This window comes from Canis aureus, chromosome 14 (genome assembly GCF_053574225.1).
Source record: "Canis aureus isolate CA01 chromosome 14, VMU_Caureus_v.1.0, whole genome shotgun sequence".
Classification (NCBI taxonomy): domain Eukaryota; kingdom Metazoa; phylum Chordata; class Mammalia; order Carnivora; family Canidae; genus Canis; species Canis aureus.
In genome coordinates, this window is record NC_135624.1 from 40,171,950 (window position 1) to 40,198,733 (window position 26,784).

Genomic DNA, 26,784 nt, shown 5'->3' on the forward strand with positions numbered 1-26,784 from the left:
GGATGCTGGCTGCTCAGTAGAACCATCTGGAGCGCTCTCAAGTTATACCAGTGCCACTTGGGACCTCTGGAGGTGGCATCGGTAGCACCTGGAGCTCTGCGGGGGTTTCAGAGACGGCCTGACCAGCACACCTGCTCCATGGGGCCTGCTCACCGACTGCGGTGGCCACCGGGGGCCTCCACGGCCCCGGGGCAGACTTCACCCGCTCTTACAGGGCACCTGCAAAAAAGGTTTTTTAAAGGACTCTAAGATGATTCTAAGTGACCGTTTTACCGCGGTCCAGAGTGAGATGCTGTCAAACAGCATCACTCGCCACAGAGACAGCGTTCATGAAAGGAAGCGGCCGTGGACGTGGGAACCTCATTCTGCCGTATTTCAAGAACTTGCTCCCCACCCAGCTTGTGCAGAGCCTCCAGCAGCAGGAGGGCGGGCTCCCTAATAGCTCAGGTGACCGTGGCCGGTGTCAACCAGAGGGCGCCTTCTGGGACCAGGGCGTGGACATCGTGTTTTTGCAGCCGCAGGCTTCACGGACTAGAGTTCAGTGTGAACACGACCCTGATTCCCCGGGGACCAATCATTCGCGTGGCCGCCCTCACTGCGCAGGTCTGCAGCGCCACCTGCCCCACGCTCCTGGTGGGCCTGGGCCTGGGAAACCCGCTAACCAGGAGAGGACAGGGTATGTCACACACTGGAATGTGCTCTGAAAAAATTGCAGGGCGGGGTGGGGGAGTGTGGAGGCTGGGGAGGCTGTGGTGTCTAGAGCCTGCTGCCCTCCCCAAGTGCGGGCGGCACCTGCGACTTGCTTCTGAGCCAGAGTATGGCGGCGGGACAGACAAGATGTCACTCCTGCAGTGGGGTGGTGTTGTATGATGGTGACCGGAGGTCACTCCTGTAGTTATGTTGTTGTATAAGGACGGTCACGAGCAGTCACTCGCACTATGTTCTACAAGACTCCCCCTCCCCGCGAACAGCCACGCTGGGAGGGGGCCGCATGGCAGGGCCCGGTGGGGGGGGGCCAGGGCCCACCTCAGCCAGCCAACAGCCAATGAGAAGCAGGCCCTCGGCGGCGCGGCCCCCAGGAGATGGGTCCTGTCCTGTCAACCACCGGGGGAGGCGACACTCGAGCCTCCCGCTGAGACGGCAGCCCTGGCGCGGCCAGGGGAGGGCAGCCGAGCCTGGACACCCGTCCCCCGCGAACGGGGGATCAACAAGCGTTGTGAGCGGCGCAGTTCCAGGGAACCAGGAAACGAGTACACGTGGGGTGGTCCCTGGGCTCGGAGGAGCTGAGGGAGCAGGCGGGCGGCACGAGGGTGCGGGGCAGACGCGGCGGGGACGCCGGGGCACCTGCTGTGCGGAGGGGGGGGTGGGGGGAGCGAGGGGCGGGGCGGAGGGGCGGGGCCTCGGGGGCGGTCCTGGCAGAAACGGAAAGGAGGCGGCGAGCTGGAGGGCGGAGCCGTCCGCGGCGTACCACCGAGAAGCCGGGCGGGGCCCCTCCTAGAGCGGCGCCGGAAGGGGCGGGGCCCCCTAGAGCGGCGCCGGAAGGGGCGGGTCCTTCCGGGGGCGCCGTGCCGGGCGGCTGGCGCGGGGGTCCAGGCTGCGGCGGCGCTGCGGCGGGGCTGCGGCGGGGCGGGGCGCGGGGGTCGCCGGTTCCCGGACCCCTGGCATCCAGCCGGGGGAGCCGCCGGTTCGTCCCGGGCCCCGCGGGGCGGCTGCGGCGTCGACGGTCCCATTGCTGGGCGTCCTCCTGGCGCCGGGCACCGGGCAGCTTGAACGGGGCCGACCGGACGAGTATCTAGGACGATGCCCGAGCAGCAGCCGTGCGGGCGCCGGCCCCTAGCTAGGGGTGCGGGGCTGACACGGCCGAGGCCCCGGGCCGCCGCCCGCCGTCCCTCGGGGTCCCGCCTGCAGGAGCCGGGAGCGCGGAGGAGCCGGCCGGCAGCGGTGGGTACGGCGTGAGGCGTCTCCGCGGCGGCTCTGCGCTTGGCTGTCTCCCTGCCGACCGGACACCGGCCTCCGGGGGGTCGATCGGGTGCCGCGGAGGGCCCCTACTTCTGCACGCTCCCCAGCCCCTGGGCCTCCGGTGCCCTCAGCTCCGGCTCCCGCCTGGTGGGCACCGCAGCCTCCCGGAGCCGGCCTGCAGCAGGGCCTGCGGGCGACGTGGCCCGAGGCCAGCCTCCCACCCCCCTGTCCCGACGTCCTGGGCTCCCTGCCTTTGCCTGCGGGAGACGAGGGAAGCCCAGGCACCTCCCCGGTGGCTTTGACGATTCAAAGCATCTATTCCTTAAAACATCACTAGGGGGCGCCGGGCTGGCTCAATCCGTGGAGCCTGTGACTCTTGACCTTAGGGTCTTGAGGTCGAGCCCTATGTTGGCCATAGAGCTTACTTTAAAAAAAAAAAAAAAAAGCAATGGTGTTTTCACGCACAGCAGTTGGATAGACGCAGATTAAAAAGGTGAATCTACATCACCGGGAGTGTTACTAGGGCATCACACAGGCCACGGTGCCCTTGCTGAGAACCCTGTTTGCAAGGAATGTTCGGAGGATCAGAACAGGACCGGCCTGTGGAGCTTTAAAAAAAAAAAAAAAAAAACGGTTTTTCTCAGTCTCCTGGAGATGCCTTCCACGAGCACGTGGAGAGTCTGAAGTGTGCGGAGGCCATGCTGGGGTTCCGTTAGCACGGAGAAGATGCAGCTCAGGAGCTCAGGGATGATGCAGAAACAAAACAGACGAGAGATCCCAACCAAGGAAATAGGAGCCCTGCGGGTGATGCTCCTGCGAACCCCGGGGGGCTGTTGGATCCCACTTGAATTTGTAGCGGAACTGGGCACCCGGGGGGGGGGGGGTGGAGGCGGGGCAGCGCCAGAGAGCAGGCCAGGTCAGGGTATAGGGCTCTTCAGTATGAGGGAGGCCCCTGGGGACCGCCCCTGGGGACCGGGGCAGGTACATGGTGGGGGTTTGCGGCCGCCGTACGGAGACAGGCCATGGGAGGAGGGCAGGGGCGCCCCTAGGGAGCCAGCCCCAAGTTTGGTCCATCTCAGACTCCAGGCTCTAAGTGACAGGAGGGCAGCTCCCAAAGGGGGGACGCAGGTGCATCCTGCAGCCTGTGGCTCCAGAAGCACATCATCTGGTCCCAAATACACGAAGTGGAGGAGGAGGGGGGAAATGAGGGGAAACCTCCAATGTGGGGACCACACAGAGTTGTTGGTCCCCTGGACACAGGCATGGAGACCCCGTCCCCCAGGAGAGGGTTAGGGCGAGTGTTCTGTTTGGTCACGTCCAGTGTGAAAGGCTCATGTCCAAGGGAACACACGGACAGGGAAGGGGCCAAGGTCCCCGGTGGCCCCCGTCATCCGTCCCTGAGCTCCTCCGTACCGCAAGAGCCCACAGCTATGTCCTCCCCACACACGCCTGTAATCTAACCTTCATGGTTTGGCTTCTCCGGCAGCACAAGGATTGGTGGCGTCCCCTCTCTGGTGCAAGCTTTCTGCTCCGGAGCTCTCGTTACAAGCTCGGGAAAACGAAGAGCTGTGTCTAATGGGAGAGCTTTCCGAAGAAGTGGGGAGTCCAGGCCCTGGCCTTTCTCCCTAGCCCTTCCTGGCTTCCGGTGGTCCTTCCTCTCTGCTGGGAACAGAGAAAGATGGAGAAGCCCACGGGCAAAAAGAAGGCACAGACCCCAAAGGAAGAAGTAGAGGTGCTGAAGGACGCTCCCAAAGAAGAGAATGTGTCTGGGGGGAAAAAGCCCAGGAGGTCCTCTGTGGCGAGGAAGCACAGCAAGGAAGCCAGCCTGAGCCCCGAGGATGAAGAACATTTATTTGACGCCTTCGATGCTTCGTTTAAAGATGACTTTGAGGGGGTCCCTGTGTTCACTCCTTTCCAGAGAAAGAAGCCCTACGAGTGCGGGGAGTGCGGCCGCGTCTTTAAGCACAAGACAGACCACCTCCGCCACCAGCGGGTACACACAGGAGAGAAGCCCTTCCCGTGCGACGCGTGTGGGAAGACGTTCCGCCACAGCTCCGACGTCACCAAGCACCACAGAATCCATACTGGAGAAAAGCCCTTCAAATGCAGCGAATGCGGGAAGGCCTTCAACTGCGGCTCCAACCTCCTGAAACATCGGAAGACGCACACCGGGGAGAAGCCGTACGAGTGCCAGGAATGCGGGAAGACCTTTGCCTACAGCTCCTGCCTCATCCGCCATCGGAAGCGTCACCCGCGGAAGAAGCACTGAGTGTAGGAAGCTGCCGAGCCACTGCCTGTGCCGATGGGGCCCGTGGGGGCCGCGCGCCCGCTGTCCCTCCTGAGTGCCCGATGGGTGCCGGGCGGCCCCGAGCCCCGTGCACCTGCGCGCCGCCCCGCCGTCATCAGGAAAGTCAGCCTGCACAGTAAGCAAGTGCCCGAGCGTGGTACAGACCTCTCCGGTGCGAAGCAGCCCTGGATCAAGATCCCGTGATAACGCGGGAGGCACCTGTGGCCGCGGCACCAGAGACGGGGTATCCCCCGCTGTCTGTGCCCGGAGGCCGCGGCTTCCGGGGAGCGGCCCAGCACCTGCAGCCTCTGCCCGTGGCGTCTGCTCTGCTTTCCGCCCTCTCACCTGCTCCTTGGGGGGACTCCAGTCTGCAGACTGTGGACCTGCCAGGCCCCGAGCCCATCCCTGTGCACCAGGCAGGAGCCTGCAGCGCTGAGCTAGACAGCGGTGCTCCGCGGTCGTGCCCTGGTGCCACGCCACCCACCTGCTGTCCCTGCGAGGCTGGCCGTGGTGACAGTCCTGCGGTTTGTGCCCCGGCTTCCCCCCTCCAGCCGTGCAGCACCAGCCCTGGAACCCCTGCCCTCACCCCGTGTCCCTGGGAACTGGCCCCTCCTGCCTCCACCCAGCCCAGCCCCTGCCACGGTGAGTGGCCTGACGCGCCGTGTGGATCACCCAGGATCTACGGGCTGCCATCGCGGGCAATTCCTGCCCTGGACATGTGGGGGCCCCAAGGATGTGAGGGCAGCTCAGGCCAGCCTGCATCTGCCACGGGGGTGTCCAGAAGGGAGCCAGTGCGCCCTGCCCCCCAGGGGTCAGCGTCCAGGTCAGTTTCACGTCTTCTCACCTGGTCCCCAGGCCCCATCTCCCCCGGGCGAGTCCCCACTCCGTGCCCACCCTAGGCTGCCCTCCAGGAGTGATCCACATGGGGCTCCTCGCTCTGCAGAGAGCTGCCAGGGGTCCCAGAGTTTCCAACGGTGTGAGGAGGGTGATGTGACAGTCACTTAGGAGGCAACAGGGCTTTTACTAGGGAAATGATGCACTTCAGCTGTTTGGAGCCCCAGAATGGCCTTGGTCTTTGGGGAATATATCCTGCAGGAAGGTCCTGAATCAAGAGAGACGTTTCTCCATCAGGTCACAGACGCCAAAGGGCAGATGCTCTCAGCGGAAATGCTTCTCCAGGTTGGTAGGTGTTTGCTCCTGTTCTTTCTTTTCTTTTTTTTTTTTTTTTTTAAGATTTTACTTATTTTCTCATGAGAGACACAGAGAGGAGCCACAGGCAGAGGGAGAAGCAGGCTCCTTGCAGGGAGCCCGATGCTGAACTCGATCCCGGGACCTGGGATCACGCCCTGAGCTGAAGGCAGACCCTCAACCGCTGAGCCACCCAGGCTGCCCACTCATGTCCTTTCTAAAAGCTGTGCTGTATGACACCTGAGCTGGGCACCCCTGTCCCCCAGCCCCCGGGCACAGCAGGCCCTCCCACACCCGACTCAGATCGCCCCAGGTGGGGCAGGAGATCCCGGGGGGTGGGGGCCACAGTGTGTGACCCCGGATGGGAGCATAGCTGTCAGGGACCTTCCTGGGACCTTTGGCAAACCTTATGTCCATGCTGTCCACTGGGTGGCAGGGCTGCATCTGTCTCCGCACTCCGTGCTTGGCTTGTGGCCTGTGGTCATCCCGGGCCTCATCCTGGTTGTCAGAGACGCACACTAAGCTTTCCAAGGACACGGGCACGAGGTCTGCAATTTACTCTCAGATGTTCGGCAGAGACAGTAAGGAGACGTGTATGAGCACCGGGTGCGAGGAAGCACACTGCTTGGGTGTCAGCGGCTCCTGCGTCCAGAGCACAGTTGGCAGACGCTTTCTGTAAAGGCCCAGGTGGCAACTTGTCAGCTCCACGGCCCTGATGCCTGTCACCACTCCTCTCCACTGTGACCTGGGGCCACAGTCCCCAATGACACAGAAGTGAGCGAGTGTGGCCGTGTGCCAGAAAAGCTTCATTCACAGAGACGGGTGGTGGCCAGAGGGGGCCGCTCTAGGTGAAGGGTGCATGAGGGTCAGAGTCCCCCCTCCAGGTTGTGCTGGAGGCCTGTGGAAAGAGACCGGGGTTGGGGGGGCTGCGGGGGCTGGGTGCTCATCCCAGGGTGCCGGAGGACGGGGTGGGGACGCTCACCCTGGGTGGGCGTCCGGACCCAGGGGCATCCGCTTTGCCTTAGCCCGTCCCAGGATGCATGTGCTGTGTGACATGGGTCACGTGTTGCAGCATGTTCCCGGCCGCCAGCTTCCTGGGCACCACGGCCTCGCGGTGAACCCAAGAGAAAGGTCTCCTATGGGGGGCATGTGGGCTCTCTCTGGTTCAGGGCGTTACAAATAGTGTGGAGATAAATACCTTTTCTGTATTCAGGGCAGCAGGATGGGTCTCCAGACGTGGTACGACGGTGGAGATGAGCCTGGCCGGCACCCTTCTCCGGGCTGTGGCGGTTGGCGCCCCGGCAGCGCACAGACAGCGGGTTTGCCCTCCTCTCCAGCGGCAGGCAGGTGCGTTTTCGTCCGTGCCAGTTTGTTAGGAGACAAAGAAATAGACTCCCACCCAATATGGCTTTGCTCTCTGGAGAGGAGGTGGGTGGTGAAGAACACAGGGGTTAGTGACCTTGCCCAGGTGGGACCTGGGCCTCTCTTAACCTCGTGCTGCCTCAGTTTCCGCAGGCATGACGTGGGATGCTGACGGTGCTTAACCTGACTCGGTGACTCACGTGAAGTCCTCAGGGCACTGCTGCTTCACCCCAACTGTTTTAAGGATGGTGGCTCTGGGGGCGCCCGGCAGGCTCTGTGGGTGGAACCTGCGACTCTTGATCTCCGGGTTGTGAGTTCAAGTCCCACAGTGGGCGTGGGGCTTCTTGCCGGGTGTTCATGTTCGTAGCGAGGCATGGGAGGTGGCCATGCCCGCCGACAGCCCTTGGCGCCTCCTCCAGGAAAACCACAGCTGACTTCACCTGCATCAGCAGGAAAAAAGAGCAATGGGAAAATACTTCTTTTAAAATGAGACTTGGAAGTCTTACAGTCATGAGAAAAATCACGAAATCAAACTCAGATCAGTTGGTGGTCTTGTTTGCCTTGGCACGGCTCTGGCAAGGCAGGGGGTGTCTCCTGCGCTCCCCGCCACCGCATCCCGCCACCACACACCGAAGTCAGATCTTCCCCGTGAATCTGTTTTGAGGGTTTCTCAGTTCAAATGAAGCTCCTATCCTAGGAAAAGGAAAACCCTCCCAATAATGAGACTCAAACGAAAAGACATAGCGAAGGCTCTAAAATACTGAGACCTTGCTGACACTGAAACAGGATTGGCCAGAGCTTCCCCAGGAGCCGTTAAAGCCACGTGGGGACATGCAGCCCTAAGCACTCAGGACTCATCAGCAGAGCAGCTAGAGACCAGAAGCTGAGCCTCTGGCTTGAGAAGTTATAAAAAACACAGCGGAATAAATGCAGAGTGACAGAGTAGCAAAACCAGTGTGTCGGAGGCTGTCGTGGGAAGGAAACAGGGGGGCCCCGTCCTGGCCGGCAGTCCAGTGTGGGGCCAGGAGGCCACGGGAGCAAACGCGCCACCGCAAATGCTGAGAAGTGACAGCAGGGGCGTCAGAGATCAGAAAAGACAAAACTCCGCGCCAGGGAATGTGAGCACAGATGAGCTGCGGAGGCCGCCCGAGAGCCAGTGGCCCAAAGACCTGTAAGCGCTGCACACGAGTGTCCGGAGCTTAATTCCCCCCCCCCCCCCCCCCCCCGCCGCGCAAGGATGCGAGTCCAGATGGCGCACAAGTTGAGTTCAGGCACCTATTCCAGTCTCCTTCGGGCTCAGAGATTGAAAAGCGGAGACACCTCCCCTTACTTTATGAGCTGGGACAGCCGCGAGTGTGTGCGAGTTTCAAGCCCAGAGCTGGAAACTGCCTCCAACGCGGCAGGAAGGGATGGTGGAATGGGGCCAGAGGTTCTGTCAGGAAGGCAAGTCAGGCTCAAAACTGATGTGTCACATCAACAGATTGAGGGAGGGGCATATTATCATCTTTTATGTTTTTAAAGATTTTATTTATTCATGAGATACACACAGAGAGGCAGAGGGAGAAGCAGGCTCCCTGCGGGGAGCCTAATGTGGGACTCGATCCCAGAACCCCGGGATCACGCCCCGAGCTGAAGGCAGACGCTCTACCGCTGAGCCACCCAGGCACCCCCCCATATTATCATCTTAAATGTTGTGAAACTATGTCCCAAAATGCACCATCCTAGAATTGTCTAAACCTGGTAGAGAACATCTATCAGAACCTGGGACAGCACTGCAGCCTGGGGTCCCGGGTATCTGTGTCCCCTTCGAGCGCAGGAGCCAAGAGACCCACCCTCGGGGCTCCCCCCGCACCCCCCGCTCGCGCTGCCCAGGGGCCACACGAGGACGAAGAGGCACACCTGAGATTATAATGGAAAACCCTTAGTGTGTTATCAGCAGATGATACCACGTCTACTAGAATCTGAAAATCGACTCCAAGTACGGAGATTAGTAAGGGCTTAGCAGGCTTGCCAGGGCAAAGGTCAGAATCCGAATTCCCAGAGGCCCAGGTGCAGAAGCAGCGAAGCAGGAGCCCCCAGGCGCCGTGGCCTGTGGTACCCCCTGGACGAACGGACACACGGTGCGCGGAGCCCAGACGCGGGGACAGCATCGGCCTGGACAGGGAATGAGGCCCAGATGGTGACGAGCTGGTGACGAGCTGCTGCCGAGCGCAAGAAGCCGGCTGGTGTGGCCCGGGCTTGGAGGGCCCAGAGCGCCGCGCACAGCAGCATAGGAGAGACTCCTGGGCGGACAGTGCAGGGGGACGGACGCAGGGTTTCTGTTGGGAACAATACAGAGGCTGCGGGTGTCGGTGTCGGCGCGGGGGGTGCCCAGCATTGCACTTGCTGCTGCTGCTGCTGTGTTCACTAAAACAATGAACAGAACGTGTATTCCCCACAGCGGAAACAGCTAATGAATCTGCTGTGCTGTTAGCAAAATGCAGTTTTAAAAAGCTATGGATCGGGCAGCCCCGGTGGCGCAGCGGTTTAGCGCCGCCTGTACCCCAGGGCCTGATCCTGGAGACCTGGGATTGAGTCCCACGTCAGGCTCCCCACGTGGAGCCTGCTTCTCCTTCTCCCTGTGTCTCTGCCTCTCTCTCTCTCTCTCTGTCTCTATGAATGAATAAAACCTTTAAAAAATAAAAAGCTATCAATCTATTTTTAGCAACAAAAGTAGCTTTTTTTGGCAAGTTAAGGATGTGCCATAGGGTGCTAGCCCAGAAACTTGGGTCATCAAAATCCCGTGGGGGCACTCTGGTATGTGCGCCCAGAGTCCGTGCAGCGATCTGTAGAGCGCGTGTGGGATGTCAGGAAAATTGGAAATAACCCACATGTACGTCAGCAGCGAAGCAAGCAGATGCCCGTCCATGTCTGTGGCTCAGAACAAAGGAAGTCGGTCGCCCAAGATGCTGCTGATGAAGCGCAGAAGCCAACGGGGTGGAGCAGCGGCCCGCGGGGACTGGGCGCCCGGCTTCGGTGGCCTCCGGTGTGTCCCGTTCACCCAAGGGCTACGTGCGTCTGCAACACTCCTGTTCTAACTTTAACTTTGCAGAAACGAGCGCTCTCCTCCCGGGTCTGTCCGGGCCCAGGCCTGGGGTGCGTGGGTGGAGCCCCGGCCAGTCCCGCCTCCAGGCCTCTCCAGCCCTCCCCACCTGTGTGCTCGCAGCTTCCCTGCTGCCAGCCAGGTGATAACTGCGTTTCTTTGTTCAGAAGGTGTTTCCGTGAGAGCAGCTCACCTGTCAAGAAGTTCCCGATGAAGCGTGCATAGAAGGGAACCTCCCAGCTAACAAGGTTCCCCAGTCCTGAGCCCCGAAGAGGCGCCCAGGCCACTGAGGAGGCGGCCAGGAGGCCCCTGGGTGAGCAGAAAGGCAACGCCCGAGGGCGGTGGGATCGGGGCCCGGCCAGGAAGTCCACGGGGGGCGGGGGTGCTGCAGGTGGGCCCCGTCTGCCTCCCACCTCCTCCCAGAGCCCCGTGAAGGCGCTGAACCCCCCAGGGGCCTTCGCTGCTTCTCAGCCGCTCCAAAGGCCACCATATCCACCTTGCTCACCTTGCACCGCTGCCGGCGCTGCCGGCACACCTCTGGCCCCGCCCACCCAGGAGGGGTAATCCTGAGCCTGCCCAGCCTGGGAGGGACCCCACCAGCAAAGTCAGCGGCTTCCCTGGAGTCCTGGGAATGTCCCAGAGAAATGCTTCTTCCACATGAGAACCTTTGGGGTGCCCCCCGCTGAGCATGGTTCTTGTTGCCAGAGGGCAGTTACAGCAGCATCCACGGAGCACCTCGGCACCTGGCCCACATGGAGGGCGCTGGGTTGGCGGGGAGCCACGGAGGACCTCGAATGGAATGGACACGGGGACGCCAGCAGATGTCCCAGGGACGTGCCGTAGATCGCCCTTCACGCTGGGATCTGTTCCTACGGGCCTCATGCCGACCTCGATCTGAGGGAAGGTGGGAGCCAGCGCTGTGGGAGACTGGGCAGTGAGTCCACATCGCAAGTGGGGCTCTGCTTCCTCCCCTCCCTACAGACTGGGGGGCTGACCTCTGGTCACCCTTGCCAGGTCCTCTGCATTCCTGGGGAGCTGTAGGCACCAGGGTGTCACCTGGGCTTGATTTCTAGTGACCTCTCATGTCCATCCCGAGTCCGGACACCAAGACTTGTGACCATTCCTTTCCCCAAGACACGCTGCGGAGGACGGCTGGACTGAGCGCAGCCTTGCGGCCTCGGTTCCAGGGAGGACAGCCCAGGGCGCCCGAGTCCTGGTGCTCATGACAGACGCCTGTGACACTGGGGACACATGGACATTTTCTCTGGAGCAGGACAAGTGAGGGCAGGTTCGCAGCCAGGTAAAGGAGGTGTCCCCAAGGGCCAAGGGAGCAGCGCTGGGACCGGAAAGGGAGTGGGCTGAGGGCCAGCGCAGGGTGGGAGCAGCCACAAAGATGATGGGCAGGCTCCGTGTCTCCTGCCTGAGGACACAGCTCTGCTCCGAGCCTCCAGGGACCTCTGCGCTGAGCTTAGCAATTGTGTCTCCCGCGTCCGCCTCACAACTGCCTGTTCCACAGCCCACAGCGCCAGTGGCCCTCTTGACCAGAGTCCTGCCGGGATCCAGGCTGGCCCACGGGGGCAGGTGGACGCTGCTGCCCGTGGTTGTCTGCAGCTTCCGGAGGCGTGGGCTTCCGAGGCCTGTAGGGTGAGCACCCAGGGTCCCTCGGCCCCAGCGCACACGTCGCCCCCGGACTGGGGTCCACAAGAGCGCCCTGTCCCATTGTGCGCCCCAGGTCCCTGCAGCAGCCCGGGGCAATCTGGTTTTATCACGCACTTGTTTACTTGTCAGCTTGAGCACTGGGCGTCGTGGGATTCTCACACCCCGCACACCTGGCAGGTGGAGGTGGCTGCGGGGCTAGATGCTCTCACTCCGCTGGTGGTCGTGCACACGGGAGACATGACTTTCCAAGCACGTCAGATGAACTTTGACGTTATAATCTCTTCACTTCTTCAGTCTTTAGAAAGCGAGTATGTTGCACGTCTGGGGGACGTGTTGTCCTCGTTCTGTGGTTTCTGTGGTTCACCTTTCACGTGGTGCTTTCTTAATCCAGGTGAGTGTTGCACTGGTTCGTTTCTGGCTGCCTCCCCAGCACTCATCCCAGAACGTGTCCCTTGTGCTGCTGCTCATGGATAAGATTTTCTTCTGTAATAAAAGTCTGCTCTAAAAAAAAAAAAAAAAAAAAAAAAAAGTCTGCTCTGTTCACTGGGTCCAGTCATCTCCCTGCAGTTTGGGGGTGCAGTCAGGACCCCCCAGGGAGGTGCTGGGTCTGGCCTCAGGCCTGCAGAGCCAGACACCCAACTGGCCACTGCCTCAAGGTAACCAAACTTGTAAGAGACTGACATAATCGGAGAAGGAATCCACTGACTTAGGATGAGAGTGACTCCTGTGGGACAAAATACTGTGTCCCTCTGTAGACACAGCTGTCCCGGCCCCAGGTTCTGGGGGACTAGAGGTTCCTTGGTTGCCTGATGCCTGCGGTCATAACCCTGGAGGGGGTCTGGGAGACCCCGACCTCGTGAGACCCTGGGATGATGCCCTGCAAGCACTGAGTGCTGAAGAGCCTAGGTTGGGCCCCTGTCCCATACCCTTGCTCGTTTGCCTTCCAAGGAAGAGCTGTCCTCTTGAGGGCAGCCCTGCCCCCCAGAAGGGTACACAGGAATACCTGGAGACATTCTTGGTTGTCTCCGCTGAGGGGAGGGGCCACCAGACCCTGCAGAGCACAGTATGCCTGGGGGCAAGGACCAGGCCAAGGATGGGACTGCAAAGTCCCCGCACAGTCAGGTGATGGGGAGACGCCCGAGGGCAGACAGAGGAGCAGCACTGTGGGCCAGGGCTTTGGGTGGCAAAACCAGGGGCCAGGCAGCTTTCTGCAGAGACCCAGACACTTGACAGGAGGCCTGTTGAGGCTGAAGAGCGGGAGCCGAGCCTCCAAGGCATCTGGCACCCCACTAAAGGGCCACACAGGAGGGGGTGAGGGGAGACTGAGGAGGGGGTGGGAGAGGCGAGCCCCAGCCACCTCTGTGCGTTCGTTGGGGGCCATGTGTCCAGAACAGAACTCGGCTGTGGCCATTGCCCCATCCCAGAAAGTGGGCCAGCTGCCACACTCCAGCCCAAACGCCAGGTTGTCGTGCCCCACATCCCAGCAAACAGCAGGTAATGTCAGTTTGGTCCCCAGCACGGCCCTACCCAGCCCACACTCTAAACCACCTGCCTCCTCCTGCCTCCCTAAACAGATCTTAAAATGTGCATCAGGCGTCACTCCCCTGCTCAGGACCCTCAGTGGCTCCTGGTGCAGATCAAATCCGGGCTCCTAATCACGGCTTCAAGACAGCTTGCCCCCCATGTCCCATTCTCCTTCCCTCACCCCCGCCCCCGCTTGCTTGTTCTCCTCCAAACCCTTGGGGACACTCATGCCTCAGGACCCTGGCACATGCTCTTCCTCCTGCTTTGAATCTCCTCCCTCTAGTGACTAGCTTGCCCTACTCTCCTCCCTCTCCTCTCGTGTTGCTTGCTTAGGGAGCCCTCGTCGGACCACTAGGCGCTTCCCTGCGTGCTTCCTTGGGGCGCTTACGCCGGCGTGGGTGCGGCCGTGTTCCCGTTTGTTGTGTGCTTTCTCCCGCACCCCGCACACTAGGAACGTGGGCTCCACTGCGGCGGGGACCTGCCCTGCTCCCAGCGGCACCCCGGCTGCTGGCCTGGGCCGGGCATTAGGTCGGCGGTGGGGAGCAGCGCGGTCCGGCGGGCGCGGGGCTGCCCGGGGGGAAGCGGCCGCGCAGGGCTTCGGCCGCGTCCCACCCACGGAGGCGGAGGCGGCGCCTGCCCGCGGTCACCGGGCCCTCCTCGCCCCGACCACCCAGCTTCTCTCCCGCCTGGCCCCGCGCCGCGCGCCCCGCGGCCCTGGCTGCCCTGGCTGCCCTGTGCTGCCCGCCGGCCGGGCTCGGGGCTCAGGGTCGTCAGAACAGGCCGGCGGGGAGACTCCGGCTCCGGGGGACCCCGCGGCGGGCTCGGGGATGTTCGGCCGGCCACGCCTCGGGAACTCGGGGGGCCGCCGGGAGGGGTGTTTGGCGCCCCCCGGAAGGAAGAGTTCGTTCCCCGCAAGCTCTCCAGCGACTGCCGGCCGGCGGCAGCAACCCCGCGAGGGGAGAAGGGCGGCACCGAGGCCGCTGCCCTGGGGCACTTGGCCGTGGAGCCCGCAGCCGCGGGCCCGGGCCCCGCCCCGCGCCACCGAGGCGGGGTCCTCCGGCGCCCAGAGCGTCCCGGAAGTGCGTGCGGGGGGCCGGGCGCGGGCGCACTTCCGGCCGGCGCGCGGGCGGCCGCCTCCCGCTCGGAAGGTGAGTGGGCGCCGGGCGGCGGCGGCGGCGGGGATGCTCGGCCCGCCCGCGCTCGCGCGTCGTCCCCCCGGCCCCACCGCGGCCGCCGCCTCGCCCCCGCGCCCCCGCGCCGCCGCGACCTCGGCCCGGGCCCGGCCGGGGGTCGCGGGTGGGCACCCCGGGGCGCAGACGAGGCCTCGGTGGGGCGGGCCGCGGCGGGGTCCATGTGCGGGCCGGCCGGCGCCCCGAGTCCGTCCCTGCGGGGGGCCGGTCCCTCCCGCAGCCCCGCCGCGCGGCGCCGGTGCCCTCCGGGTGGCCGGGACCGCCCCCGCCCCCCGAGGCCGGTGCAGCTTGCCCGCGGCGCCCCGTGCCCGCTAGCGGCGTCCTTCTCCGCCCCACGGGGAGCCCCGCGTCACCACAGCGCCAGGGAAAACCCTTGTCACGTCGGACCGGACCACTGTTGCGACCGAGCTGGAGCAGGGGACCGGGCGGCTCGGGGCACCGGGGCCCGCGGCGCGGGGTCAGAGAGGCGCTGCCTCCCCAGCGCTCCGTCGGCGTTGCGGCCAGGAGCCCCGCGCCCCGCACCTCCCGACCCTCCAGGGCCCCTTCCCCGGAGTCCCCGCCTGCTCCAGGCTCTGGGCTGGGGCCCCGCACACCCGCTCCTACGGGGCCTGGCCTGGCCCCGCAGCGGCGCTGGTGCCGCCCGTGTGGCCCGGCTGCCACCCCAGGTCCCACACGGCACCCTGGCATCCTTGGCCCTCTCCCCGCTCCCCTGGGGCTGATGGGCAGCTGGCCTTGCCCTGGCCCCCCTCAGCCTGCCATGGTTTTCGTTTCCCCAGGTCCCAGGTGTGCACACCTTCAGCAGGCCCCAGGGAAGATGGCGACCCTGGGGGACGGTCAGGAGCCCCCCCGTGTCCCGTCCCCTGTCAATCTTGCATCACCAGGGACACCTGGACCCCACCACAGCGAGGCCCGGCTTCACCTGCACGGTCGTCAACACGGTACTCACCCTGCGCTGCACTCCCTCCACCGCCACCCACCACCGGCACTGCAGGCTGGACTAGAGGCAGCTCGCTGGCCACTGGGGCTCCTGCACCCTTGCACTGGGGTCGGGCCGCGGGCAGCAGTGGTTGAGGCTGCAGACCGAGCCTTGTGAGCAATGGCTCCCCGTGGTCCCCCAGGGCTGTGTTTGGGGTTCAGGGAAGAGCAGCCCCCGTGCAGGGCCCTGTGTACTCCCATCTCCCTTTGTGAGCCTTTGCCCCTGCCCCAGAAAATAGCACCCAGAGTTCTGGGCAGGCTGGTCTGGATTGGGGCCCCCAGGGATCTGCAGGGGTGGAGCTGCCAGCCTGTCCCACTCTCCTGACAGGGTCTCAGGATGTCAAAACCATGGAAGTAGCCAGTGCCTGGTTGATGCTCATGGGTGGGTCTTGCTCACTTCAGCCATCAGGAAGTCCCAGGGCTCTAACCATGCCACACGTGCCACAGGAGCCCAGGCCTCACTCCTCACAGCTGACGACACAGATGAGCCAGTGACAACAGGTCAAGAGTCTGGGCATCCTAAAGAGCTAGCCCAGGGGGCAGGGCTCGCTCTGCGTGCGGGGTTCTCACCCTTGGTGAGTGCTGGCGTGACACAGTGATGTGATGACAGCTGAGACGTGCTAGCTCTGGGCCGAGGGCTCTGTGCCAGGGGCTCTGCGCAGGTTATCCTGAATCCCAGTGACCACCCTGTCAGGGCGTTAACAGATGAGGACGGTGAGGCTCACAGGTTGCACATGGCTCAGTCCAGGATCCGAACAGGAGCAGCTCCCAGCCTCCTGCCCAGCCCTGTGGTGGGCCACACTGGGGATGTGGGGTGGGCATGGAGCTGGGCGCTGCCCAGGAGCAGCACATACTCTGCAGGCCTTCGCTGGCAGAGAGGCCTCTCCCTGCAGGGCGGTTTCAGGGCTTTGCCCAGGGCTCCCCCCCATCCCCGAGGCTGTGCCCTCCGTCCCCACGCAGTCAGGATTCCGGGGCCCGCTCTTCAGCTCTGGGTTCTCATGCCGCCCCTCACAGCAGCCTGGCAAGGCAGGACCTCCTATTCCTGTGTTCCTGACAGGGACATGGAAGCCCAGACAGGAGCCTGTGGATGCCAGTGGGATTCAGAACACATCAGTCTGGCTCAAGTCTGGCTCCTGAACCCCCCCCCCTCCCCCAGTGCGCCCAGCAAACAGAAGCGGGGAGGGGCTGTCTGGAAGACCCGCTGACCCGGCCAGTTCTGCTGGAGAAGAAGACTGGTGCCCGGGACACAGGTCCTCACCCAGTGCAGACTGGAGCTGCCCCTGATCCAGCAAGAGCCTGGACGGCCAGGCTTTGTCCTTGGGTCACAGCCAAGCGCCCTCAAGTGCCCAGGGGCCCTGCCCAGTGAGAGGGAGTGGGGGCTGCAGCCAGCAGCTTCAGCACTCCTTGTGCTGATCAGAAAAGGGGGGGGAAGGGGGTTGCGTCTGCAAGGAAAACCAGGATAGCCCTGAGGAAGAGACCGTGGGGCCTCCAGCAGGCTTTGCAGGAGGGCCAGAGGGAGGAGTGGAGGGTGCCTTCATCCCGTCCTCGTGGAGACCAGCCCAGCGTGGAGAGCTGGGCCCCAGGACCAAGCCCTTCTCCAGGACAGAGGCTACCCCTCGCTGCCTCTGGACCTCGTTTCCTCCACTGGTGGGTTCCTTGGTGCTTGGGTCCACAGACCCCCTCAGAGGAAAGACCCCAGCATCTCAGGAGCCTGCCCCAGGCCCTCCAGCTGGTGAGGCCAGGCCCCCTGGAGCCCCAGCCTCCGGCTCCCACACCAGAGTGGGTGAGGTGGGGTCTACCCTGTGAAGCCTGGGGTCCCTCCCCGGTCAGGGTCCCATCGTCTCCCACATCCACCTCACATGAGAGCCAGTTTCTAAGTCTCTAGCTGGGCACAATGCTGGAGGGCGTCGGGGGCAGAGGGCATCCTGGAGCAGGGAGCAGCACAGGGCACTTGGCCTGGGCCCTGGGGATGGGGCGGGCATGGAGCGGGTGAGGTGACGCAGCAAAGAGCTTAAGGCCACCTCGCTCCGGACCTCCAGAGCAGGGAGTTAGGCAGGTGGGCTGTGGAACAGGACAGACTTTGGGAGCCAGGGCTGTGCTGGGCTGGCCGAGGGGCCTGGCGCAATGCTGTGCCCGCCATAGCTTGTGCTTCCAGAGCAAGTTCTGGAAGGTATGGTCTGAAACCCTGCAGCAGGAGGGGCAGTCTGGGCAGGAGCAATGATGGAGAAGGATGTGCAGCTCCTGGGGTGGGGAGGAGCTGCGTGCCTGGCCTTGGCACCTGAGACCTGAACTCTGTCCCCGTGTCCACGTCCAAGCATGCACTTTCTCTGCCATTTTCACCTACAAAGAGCACCTCTTCCAGCCAGAAAAGTCCCCCCCCCCCCGCCCTCATGGCCCCAGAACAACACCCCCTGGAAGGCCCGCCCCAGCAGCGTGGTGTCCAGGAGCGGCCCAGGCTGGGGGCCTCCCCTGAGGCACAGCAAGCCTATCCCGTGCTGCGTCCCAGCCTCCCTGGAGGTGCCCAGGGTTGGGGGACACAGTGGGTGGGTGCCTCAGGATGGCACCCCAAGAGCAGGTGTGGGGGACAGCCCAGCCAGCACCCAGGGTTTTCAGAGATGGTGGCAACCGATGGGGGGGCCAGGGAGAGGAACGTGTGGATGTCGCAGCCAGAAAGCTCACGTTCTTGGGACTGCCCGACCCTGGGGAGGTGCTGGGAGCGTTTGGAAGGCTCTGGTGGCTCTTGCTGGGACACACCCCCACCCCCAGTCCAGAGCAGCCAAGCGGTGCCCTGGGGCCCCTCAGGGAAGGCTGTCCCATGGCTGCACCCCCATCTCCCAAGTGCCTCGACCCTTGGGACGCATGGGACCAGCAGGAGGGCGAGGAGGTGCGTGGTGTGAGGAGCAGGTGGCGTTCTACAGGCAGCTGAACGAGGCCCGGGCTAGATTGGGAGGAGGGGGAGATGAGCCCCCGTCCCCTGTGCCCCCAGACTCCCCTGGCTGCAGCCCTGAGGTGCCCTCCCAGCCACTGCAGGAGGAGGAGCTGTCCGACCTGGATCTCCAAGATGTGGAGGAGGTCCAGATTGGCAGAGATACCTGCTGGCCAGGTGAGTGAGCGGAGTCCTCCCCATCCCTGCCCAGGTGGACCTACCTGTGCTGCCACATGCCAGGCTCCGCGCAGTGCCCTGGGTGCTGGGCACCGTCGCCAGGACAGTGTCTCGCTCTGTCCCCGAGGGCCCCTGCCCTGTTCAATCGCGGTCTGCCGCTGAGCCCGAGCTGTAGCCCTTTGGCAGCCCCGGAGGCACGGGCCCTTCCCCCGGCCGAGCCCTCCGCCTGCACTAGTCCTCTGCTAGGATCTGGTCTGCGTCCCCTTTTCCCCACAGCCCCTTGCGGCACCCGCCCCCCCCCCAGGGAAGCCCTTGGGCTCTGCCTCCCCTAACCGGGAGATCCTAGAGGTGTCAGGTCAGGGCCCTGGAAGCAGACCCTGCCGGTGTCTGGAGGTGAGCAGCGCAGGGGAGGGGCGGGGGGGGGCAGGGGACAGTTGCCACCTAGACTTGGTTCCTGGAAGTGCCCTGTTGCGGCCTAGGCTGCAGAACCTCAGGAGAGGGGCAACCCACCCCACATCCCTGCCAGGAGCCTGGGTGGCACCTCTGGGAGCAGAGGGCTTTGCTGTCTCCCTCTGGGTCCAGGTCGGTGGGGGCCTTGCCCACCTAGGTCTGCGCTCCCCGCTAGTCCCGGCACCCCCCGGCGGAGGGAGAGGCCGACGCCGGGGATCCACCCGCCCCTCCGTGTATCGTTTCAGACTCGGAGGCAGAACCCGCGCAGGCCGCGTCGTCTCCCCGCCCCCGCCGCCCCGAGGACCAGGTGGACCAGGCCGGGGGGGCCCTGAGGACCCTTCTGAGGAGCCTGCCCCGTAGACCCAAGTGTGGGGACCGCTTTGGGCAGGAGGCCAGCCTGGAGCGGCCCGCAGGCCACCAGCCTCCGGGCCCGGCGCCCCGCCCCCAGCAGAGCGGCCCCTGGTGCACGACGCTGCGCGCCCCCGGGGCCTCCGGGATGGCGGGGGAGCCCGCGCGGGCCGCGGAGCTGGGGGGCGGCCGGGACGCGGGGCCCGGGGCGCGGCAGGGGGGCCCGCGGGGCGGGAAGCCACACCGCTGCGAGGCCTGCGGCAAGAGCTTCAAGTACAAGTCGCTGCTGCTCAAGCACCAGCGCATCCACACGGGCGAGAAGCCGTACGCGTGCCACGAGTGCGGGAAGCGCTTCCGCGGCTGGTCGGGCTTCATCCAGCACCACCGCATCCACACGGGCGAGAAGCCGTACGAGTGCGGCCAGTGCGGCCGCGCCTTCAGCCACAGCTCGCACTTCACGCAGCACCTGCGCATCCACAACGGCGAGAAGCCCTACAAGTGCGGCGAGTGCGGCCAGGCCTTCAGCCAGAGCTCCAACCTGGTGCGGCACCAGCGGCTGCACACGGGCGAGAAGCCGTACGCCTGCAGCCAGTGCGGCAAGGCCTTCATCTGGAGCTCCGTGCTCATCGAGCACCAGCGCATCCACACCGGCGAGAAGCCCTACGAGTGCGGCGACTGCGGCAAGGCCTTCCGCGGCCGCTCGCACTTCTTCCGGCACCTGCGGACGCACACGGGCGAGAAGCCCTTCGCCTGCGGCGCCTGCGGCAAGGCCTTCGGCCAGAGCTCGCAGCTCATCCAGCACCAGAGGGTCCACTACCGGGAGTAGCGGGCGGCAGGCGGCGGGCCCCCGCCTCCCCCGGCCCCTCCGCACCGCCAGCCCCGCGCCCCCCGCCCAAATAAATGCTTTTTCATGGATGGAAATAGGGGTCGCCCCTGCCTGTCTCTACAGAGGAGCGGCCGACCTTGGGTCCTCACTGACCCGCCTGAGGCCTGGAGCCCCCCTGACTTCCCTGGACGCGCAGCCAGGTGTTTCCCGATGCAGAGAGCCGAGGAGGGGCAGGTGGGGTCAGCTGGTGGCCGCCCAAGGCAAGGTGCCCCTCCACTACCCGAGCCACGTGAGGAGTTGCCCAGGCTTGGCAGCTGCTTCCAGCCCCTGGGAACACGCCGGGCTTCCGCCTCCGGACAGGTGCAGGCGGCTGCAGCCAGGCCTTGGCTTAGACCGTAGATCTGCCCTGAGCTCTGGGACGTCAGCCCAACACAGCGCAGGCCTGGCTGGGTGGGGGAGCCTGTGCCTTCCCGCCCCACCTGCCCCCTCCTGAACACTCTGGGACCCCACCCGCGCCCACATTGAGGAGCTGCCCAGCTCCTGCGGCCGCAACTCCGAGCCTCCCCTCCCCAGTTCTCAAGACTTCGGGCTGGGACTCCGTCCCCAGGGCTCCGTGGTTGAGCTGCCCACCTCTCTGGGCCACACCCCCATCGTGCGCCCCCACTCACGGTGGGAGCAGCCATGGGGGACAGGAGCAGACATCAGGCAGTCTCTGGACATCAGCTCCGGGGCTCAAGGCAGCTGCTCAGGCGCCTTTGTTGGTGCACTGTGGCCTGAAAGAGGCGGAAAAGCCGCCTTCTGGCTCCTTCCGCCCCATAGCTGCTCCCCCAGCCGCTGGGCTTCACAGGGAGCCCAGGAGCCTGGCTGCACGCAGATGCCAGCACCACCACCCAACCCGGTCGGCGGCCACCCAGGGCAGGGCCTGGAGGTCCTCCACTTGGCCCTAGACCGTTCCACAGACGCCTGTGCCCCGTGCACCTGTCTAGAAGGATGGGGCGGGGCAGGGCCTGCATGGGTAGGAGGGGACCTTTTATGCTATTCAGCCCTTCAACTGATTGCGTGGGGCCCACCCACATAGGACAGAGCGGCCTGTTTCAGTCTACTCACGGAAATGTTAATCTCATCCAGGAACAGCTTCACAGACATACCCAGAATGGTTTGGGTTTTTTTGTTGTTGTTGTTGTTGTTTTAAGATTTTATTTACTTATTCATGAGAGAGAGAGGCAGAGACACAGGCAGAGGGAGAAACAGGCTCCACGCAGGGAGCCCGACATGGGACTCGATCTGGGATCCCGGAGTCACGCGGTGAGCCGAAGTCAGGCACGCAACTGCTGAGCCACCCGGGCGTCCCACCCAGAACGGTTTGGCCAGATATCTAAGCACCCCAGGGCTCAGTCAAGTGGGCACATAATATTCACCTCCACAAGCACGGATGAGAATTCTACTGAGGCCGCAATGTTGGCCTAGTTTCTCCTGCTATAGGTGTGCTCTCACCATGACACAGCCCCAGATGAACGTCTTTCTAGTTCAGCCACGAGAGGGGCATGGGCTCCACCATCCACCCCTGGGCCAGGGGCTGTGACCCGGGGAGCTGGGCTTACTGACTGCTGCGCAGCCCGACTTCCCGTCACCCCGCCTGCCAGCTGGGCTGGCCGGGATCTGTGGACTGAACCAAGTGTCCTCCAGACGCTGGTCTTCAGTTGATTTCCACACTGGGCTCCCCCAGGATTTGTCCTTGGGACCCTGATTGATGAGTGCGAGCGCAGAAGTGGAAACTGGCGCCAGGCGCACGGGATCACCTGCTGTGTGATGTGCCCCAGGCAGGCGGGAGCCCCGGCCCTGCATCCAGCTCCTAGGACATTCAGGCTGCGTGGTGGCCCCGCCCTGCCACTCGCCTCCGTGCCGTCGTGGGCAGGGTACACACCCTGCGCCTGCGCTGGTCTGGGCATGATTCTCCACCTCGTGTTTGTGTGAGCGCTCCACGGGATTAGGTGAAGCAGCAGAGCACAGGCCAGTCAGGAGGTAACAGCAGGAGCTCCTAGCGTGCATGGCCTCCACCTGGAATTACATCTTTCCCAAGATCGTTTATTAGGTCTACGCATTCCTGGCTCACCCGCTCAATAAGCCCTTCCTGAGCACCCGCACTGGGCTGGGCGTCCCCACAGCAGGTCTCACCCCACGCGGGCCTCAGGGCCCCCGGGCTGGTGCTCTGTGCCTCTGCTGCACCACAAGCACTCACTAGGGGTCACCCAGGCCATCAGTGCTCGGATCCCCCGCTTTAACTGTTACGCCCAAGGCTCTCCGCTAAACCAGGTCCGGCGGGGTTTTTCCAAGCCCGTGGGAACCAGGCACGCTGCCCTTCCCAGAGATCCCTGTGGAGGAATGTCTGAGTGGGGTCTGAGCTGGACCCTGACCCCCGGAGGGGTGAGGCCGGGGCCGGGTCTCGGGGGCGCGACTGTACTAGCTGCGACGGCGGAGAAGCTGCATCCTGGTCCGCAGGTGCGGAGGGCAGCGCCCGAGCGGGGAGGAGCGCGGCCCGGCCGCCAGCGACCCGGAAGCGGCGAGGCGGCCGGGAGTGCGGCGGCAGGAGCGCGGCCCCTCCCCCCTCGCCCGCCGCCCGCCCCTCTGGCGCCCCCAGCGGCGGATCCTCGCCGGGCGGGCGGCCCGGGCCGCGGAGGGGGCGGGGGGGGGCGCTGAGCGACAACATCCCAGGCCGGGCGCTCGCTGCATCTAAGCGACCCCCGCGGTGCGTGCTGCAGGCACAGCGGGGTCACTGCGCGGGCGGGCGGCCGCGGGCGACGTGCAGGAGACCGGGCCCGCCTGCAGCCAGCGCGCGGCCCCGAAGGCCCGGGGACACCACACGGGACGCCGCGGCGGCCGGGCGCCCGGTGGAGCTGGAGACCGAGGTGCGCTCGACAGTCCAGGCGGCCGTGGTGACCGCGGGGGCACGGGCCGCTGGGCGGCTGGGCGGCGCCAGAGACCTCTGGGCACAGAGGAGCCCTGCGCCCGCCGCCTAGGGGGACGGAGCCTTAGTCGGCCAGCAGCTGCAGCGACGCCCTGGAGAGTCGGGGGGCGAGGGCCTCACCAACGTCACTGACGTGCCAGGGGTCCAGCGTGCTCGCCTCTGCCGGCTCCACATCAGAGAATCCACACTGGAAAGAAACCAGTGAGTGACCAGGACCTGGCGGAGCCTCTGGTGGGGCTCAGGCTGTGGGGGCCCAGGGTTCACGTGGACAGAGACCCTGTGAATGCTGTGCTTGTGGGAAAGGGGGCTGGCTCACAGCGGAGCTGGGCGCGGGGAGCGTGCAGGTGCGCGGCTACACAGGCTCTGGTAGGCTGTGCTGGAGGGAACCTCATCACTGCCACCATGCAGGACAAAACCGTCACTGAGCAGCTTTAGCATCTAAGTGTCACTGGGAGGACGCGCCCCCGCCCCCCACGGTGCGGGGCCACGGCAACGCCTTCAGGCAGAGCCCCGAAACAGCGGCACCTTCTGCAGGGAAGCAGCTGGGGGTGAAGCTCTCCTTCCCTCGTGGTCACGCCAATGCCATGGCCAGAGCACTCCTTCCAAAGCAAGCCTGTGGGAGAAAGGCCTGCAGGCCGGAGCGCTGCATCAGGTGGTGGTCTAGAAAGGCGCGTGTTCCGTGGAGACCGGGTGATTTCTGAGGCATGGTGGGCGCGCACTGCCAGTTGACAGGACTGCAGAGATCACCACACTTGGCCTGTCTATTGTACATTGGATGCTGGGAGCCCACTGGGGACACTCAAGAACAAGAGTGGAGACCCCAAAGGGCTGTGACCTCATTCCCACACCCAGTGCAGCTACCCTCACTTGCAGGAAGCAGAGAGCTGTCAGGCCACTGCGACAGGTCCCACCAACCAGCCCGAGAGAGGGAGGCTTGTCTACAGTCTTCTCACACCCTGGGTACATGTCCAACCACCTTTTGCAGCCTGCCCTCCCTTTTGTCCAGGCTGGGCCTCTTCCTTGGAGCAGCCCCACGCACCCCCTATCTTGGCTTTGGAGATCTCATGCTGAGCTCAACGAATTCTCACGAGGCACTGGCCTCCCATAAGGCCCCTTGGCTCGCATTTTCTAGGATCTTTTTTCAGGGATGTGAGCACCCACTGAGGTGCCACACGGTTACTTCACCTGGAGGGCCTGCTAGATGCCAGGGGGTGGGGGGTGGGGGGACAGGCCCAGGTCGAGTGGGGAATCTGGGTTTACTTACAACACCCCCCAGTGATAGTGACGGCGTTCCAGGTCTGGGGACCTCTGGTCTCACCTGCCCTGAAAGGAGGAGCACCTGCACAGGAGCCCGGATACCACCGGCCAGGCCCTGGAACTGCTGGACGCTCAGCTGGGCTTGGGCCAGAGGCTGTGCTTACGTCCAGCTGTTGCAGCCGAGGCTCCTTCCCAAGCACTCAGCATCTTCAGCAGGCCGCAGCGGTGGACAGCGATGCGCCCCCCCCCCCCCCCCCCCCCCGCCGAGCCCAGGCTGCAGGATGCGCGGCCCCCGCCCTCCCCCCCAGAGCACTGCAACCACCGGGGCTCCTTCCCAGCCACATACCGGGGGCCCTTCTAGAGCCAGACGCCCGCTGGGGCCCCTGCTTGCCTCCTTCCTGCAGCCTTCAGGGCCCTGCCTGCCCGGTCCCCTTGCCCATTCGCTCCGGGTCTCCGCGTCCCCGACCATTTCTCAGAGGCTCCACGGCCGCGGGCCACCCTACACCTCGGACAGCTCCGGGCATGCGCAGTCGCCCTCGGGCGCTCCGGCGCCCCAGGCCGCGCGGAAGTGCAGGCGGGGCGGGGCCTCCCGTGGGCTCGGGTGCACCTGCGGCTCTGCTCTGCGGGCTCGGGGCTCGGGGCGGCGGAGAACAGCGGCTGGAAGACTTGAAGAGGTGGATGGCGGACGACCTGACCCAGGCCTTGAATGCCGAGTAAAGCTGGGGCAGCAGGGGGGTGGCGGTGGGCCGCAAGGGAGACCCGCCGCTGGAGCCTCCAGAGCACCCGGCTGAACAAGCAGTCCGGCACCATGCTGGGCACCTGCCACCATCCCATTCACCTGAAGCTCCAGCTCCAATAGCCGTCACCTTGGGAGTACTGACTGCCCAGGAGGTTCTGGAAAGTTCTGTCTTGACCTGAGTGGCTTTACAGGAAGAAGAAACGTAGATAGAGTCAAGCAGGACACTTAAGTTGTGGGAGTTTTAAATATGTCAAATTATATCCTAATAAAAAACATTTAAAAATATTAAGCATGGGCAGCCCTGGTGGCTCAGCAGTTTAGTGCCACCTTCAGCCCAGGGTGAGATCCCTGGGTCTTGGGATCGAGTCCCACGTGGGGCTCCCCACGTGGAACCTGCTTCTCCCTCTGCCTCTCTCTGTATCTCTCATGAATAAATAAATAAAATATTTTTTAAAAATTAAAAAAATAAAAATATTAAGCAGTACATCTCAGGAAGAGTCAATAGTGTCCCACGGAGCTGATGACGCTCAAGTTCAGGGGCAAGGAAAGAGTGATGACATGGGACAAGCTCAGGAGACACCTGCGAGGAAAAACCCCAGACCACAAACACGCCCCAAGAATGTTACAGGCACCTGAGCTGCCCGTCAAGTGTAAGGACCATGGAGAATGTTCTAGAGCTTTCGAGGCTTAAATGAAGTCTCCTCTTGCTCCATGCCATGGTGCCCTCTCCCAGGCAGGTGGTGGCAGACGGACCTGCTGGGTGGACAAGTGGATCGGGGACAGGAAGCAATCTGCCCCCTGTGCCCACAGATCACTCAGTCTCGTTCCCAGCCGTGGTTCACTGTCCACCGTTCGGTGACTGGTTGCTGCCCCACGCCAGGGGGTACCTCGTCCCATGGGGCAGCCTGAGGGTCAGGCGTGGAGGGGCGGCGGCCTTGCCGTGGTGCTGCTCTCAGAATGCAAGGTGGCAGTAAGGGAACCTGGGTCAGATGCTGGCAAGGGCAGCTACTAGCTGCATAGTTTGGACAGATGACTTCACCTGCCTGAGACCTAGGACAGGGCGGGCAGTCCTGAGTTACCGGCCGTGGGCACCTGTGCACACCTGTCCCGTTAGCTGCCCTGAGCCCCGGGGCTGTGTGGCTTCCCCCCGGGCAGGGGCCAGGGCTTTCCACCTCACACCTGGGGCCTGGCACCCGGCGCAGGTGGGGCGCAGGTGGGAGCGCACCCAGGCTGCGCGGTCCTCTCTGAGCCAGTTTCCCGCCTGGAGGTCAGGGTGCTGGGGGCGCAAGGCGCACGGGGGCTGCGGGCGTGTTCCGTTCCTCCCCAGGGTCCAAGCGTCTGGAAAGGGCGTGACTGCCTCTCAAGGATTAACGAACTCCCAAACCGCTAAAATCTGCTCCTGCAAGACCGGACTTCGGTTTTCTCGGACGAGCGGCCCCCGGGCTCCCGCCGTGAGGCATCTGCGCAGGGGCCGGGCGACGGGGTCGGGGTGGGGGTCGGGGTGGTGGTGGGGGGAGCACCTGCCGCCCGGGGCGCTGCAGACCCGGCCCTCAACACCCTGGGCGGGCGCTCTCCCCGAGCTTCAAGTCGGACCCCGTGGCCGACGCCCCTCCGCGACTCGGTCCCGCAGGCCCGAGGACGTCCCCCACCTCTGCGTCACTGTGTGAGGCTCCTTTACAGTCATTCAACGTCCTGTCGCGTCTAATGTGGGTTTTACTTCTGATGCCTTTTCGTCTTCTAGGAATAAACATTCATCAAATCTAACCATTAAATACATTTTCCTTTTTCACAAAACTAGCTTAAGGAAGCATCACCGGGAAATGAACATACAGTGAAATCCTAGCAAACTATTCTAACTTGTGTTTCAAAG

The 26,784-nt window shown here is 64.1% G+C and overlaps 2 protein-coding genes and 3 long non-coding RNA genes across 43 annotated transcripts; 2 read left to right on the forward strand and 3 right to left on the reverse strand.

Annotated features, from left to right (window-relative positions):
* Window positions 1-520: 520 nt before the first annotated feature.
* ZFP41 (ZFP41 zinc finger protein) lies at window positions 521-12,070 on the forward strand. 34 transcript variants are annotated; one of them, XM_077847531.1, is made up of 8 exons: window positions 1,623-1,941; window positions 3,446-5,429; window positions 6,648-6,781; window positions 6,941-7,967; window positions 9,681-10,191; window positions 10,591-11,178; window positions 11,395-11,522; window positions 11,667-12,069. In XM_077847531.1, the coding sequence occupies exon 2, from the start codon at window positions 3,638-3,640 to the stop codon at window positions 4,226-4,228; it is 591 nt and encodes a 196-aa protein (XP_077703657.1). In that variant the 5' UTR covers window positions 1,623-1,941; window positions 3,446-3,637; the 3' UTR covers window positions 4,229-5,429; window positions 6,648-6,781; window positions 6,941-7,967; window positions 9,681-10,191; window positions 10,591-11,178; window positions 11,395-11,522; window positions 11,667-12,069. The 34 variants fall into 34 exon arrangements, 6 of the variants coding, with proteins under 6 accessions (XP_077703654.1, XP_077703655.1, XP_077703657.1 ...); XM_077847530.1 differs by having other exon boundaries at window positions 10,591-11,522; XR_013352023.1 differs by lacking the exon at window positions 1,623-1,941 and adding an exon at window positions 6,011-6,208 and having other exon boundaries at window positions 4,228-5,069; window positions 5,342-5,429; window positions 10,591-12,070.
* LOC144283440 (uncharacterized) lies at window positions 3,796-13,691 on the reverse strand. Of its 2 annotated transcripts, none has more exons than XR_013352028.1 (5): window positions 13,450-13,691; window positions 10,384-12,038; window positions 6,633-7,236; window positions 5,841-6,107; window positions 3,796-5,348 (listed from the first exon to the last, which is right to left on the reverse strand). It is a non-coding gene; the product is annotated as an uncharacterized LOC144283440 (long non-coding RNA). The 2 variants fall into 2 exon arrangements; XR_013352029.1 differs by lacking the exon at window positions 13,450-13,691 and adding an exon at window positions 12,541-13,441.
* Window positions 13,692-15,048: 1,357 nt separating this feature from the next.
* Window positions 15,049-20,048, forward strand: GLI4 (GLI family zinc finger 4). Of its 5 annotated transcripts, XM_077847517.1 has the most exons (4): window positions 15,049-15,340; window positions 15,555-15,727; window positions 18,213-18,329; window positions 19,025-20,048. In XM_077847517.1, exons 1-4 carry the CDS (start codon window positions 15,066-15,068, stop codon window positions 19,951-19,953), a joined length of 1,494 nt encoding a protein of 497 aa, XP_077703643.1. In that variant the 5' UTR covers window positions 15,049-15,065; the 3' UTR covers window positions 19,954-20,048. The 5 variants fall into 5 exon arrangements, with proteins under 5 accessions (XP_077703643.1, XP_077703641.1, XP_077703640.1 ...); XM_077847515.1 differs by having other exon boundaries at window positions 15,049-15,727; window positions 16,284-18,329; XM_077847516.1 differs by lacking the exon at window positions 15,555-15,727 and having other exon boundaries at window positions 15,050-15,189; window positions 16,284-18,329.
* A 1,062-nt stretch (window positions 20,049-21,110) lies between these two features.
* On the reverse strand, window positions 21,111-24,741 carry LOC144283439 (uncharacterized). The gene is made up of 2 exons (XR_013352027.1): window positions 24,522-24,741; window positions 21,111-23,546 (listed from the first exon to the last, which is right to left on the reverse strand). It is a non-coding gene; the product is annotated as an uncharacterized LOC144283439 (long non-coding RNA).
* An 18-nt stretch (window positions 24,742-24,759) lies between these two features.
* LOC144283442 (uncharacterized) lies at window positions 24,760-26,403 on the reverse strand. Its single transcript, XR_013352032.1, has 3 exons — window positions 26,094-26,403; window positions 25,547-25,964; window positions 24,760-25,097 (listed from the first exon to the last, which is right to left on the reverse strand). It is a non-coding gene; the product is annotated as an uncharacterized LOC144283442 (long non-coding RNA).
* Between the last annotated feature and the right edge of the window lie 381 nt (window positions 26,404-26,784).

Excerpts from the sequence above, each read along its gene's own strand:
- ZFP41 (XM_077847528.1), top strand. The coding sequence starts at position 3,638 with ATGGAGAAGCCCACGGGCAAAAAGAAGGCACAGACCCCAAAGGAAGAA.
- GLI4 (XM_077847514.1), top strand. The coding sequence starts at position 17,543 with ATGCACTTTCTCTGCCATTTTCACCTACAAAGAGCACCTCTTCCAGCC. Across the intron at positions 18,330-19,024 it reads CAGAGATACCTGCTGGCCAG|ACTCGGAGGCAGAACCCGCG; the intron begins GTGAGTGAGCGG and ends GTATCGTTTCAG.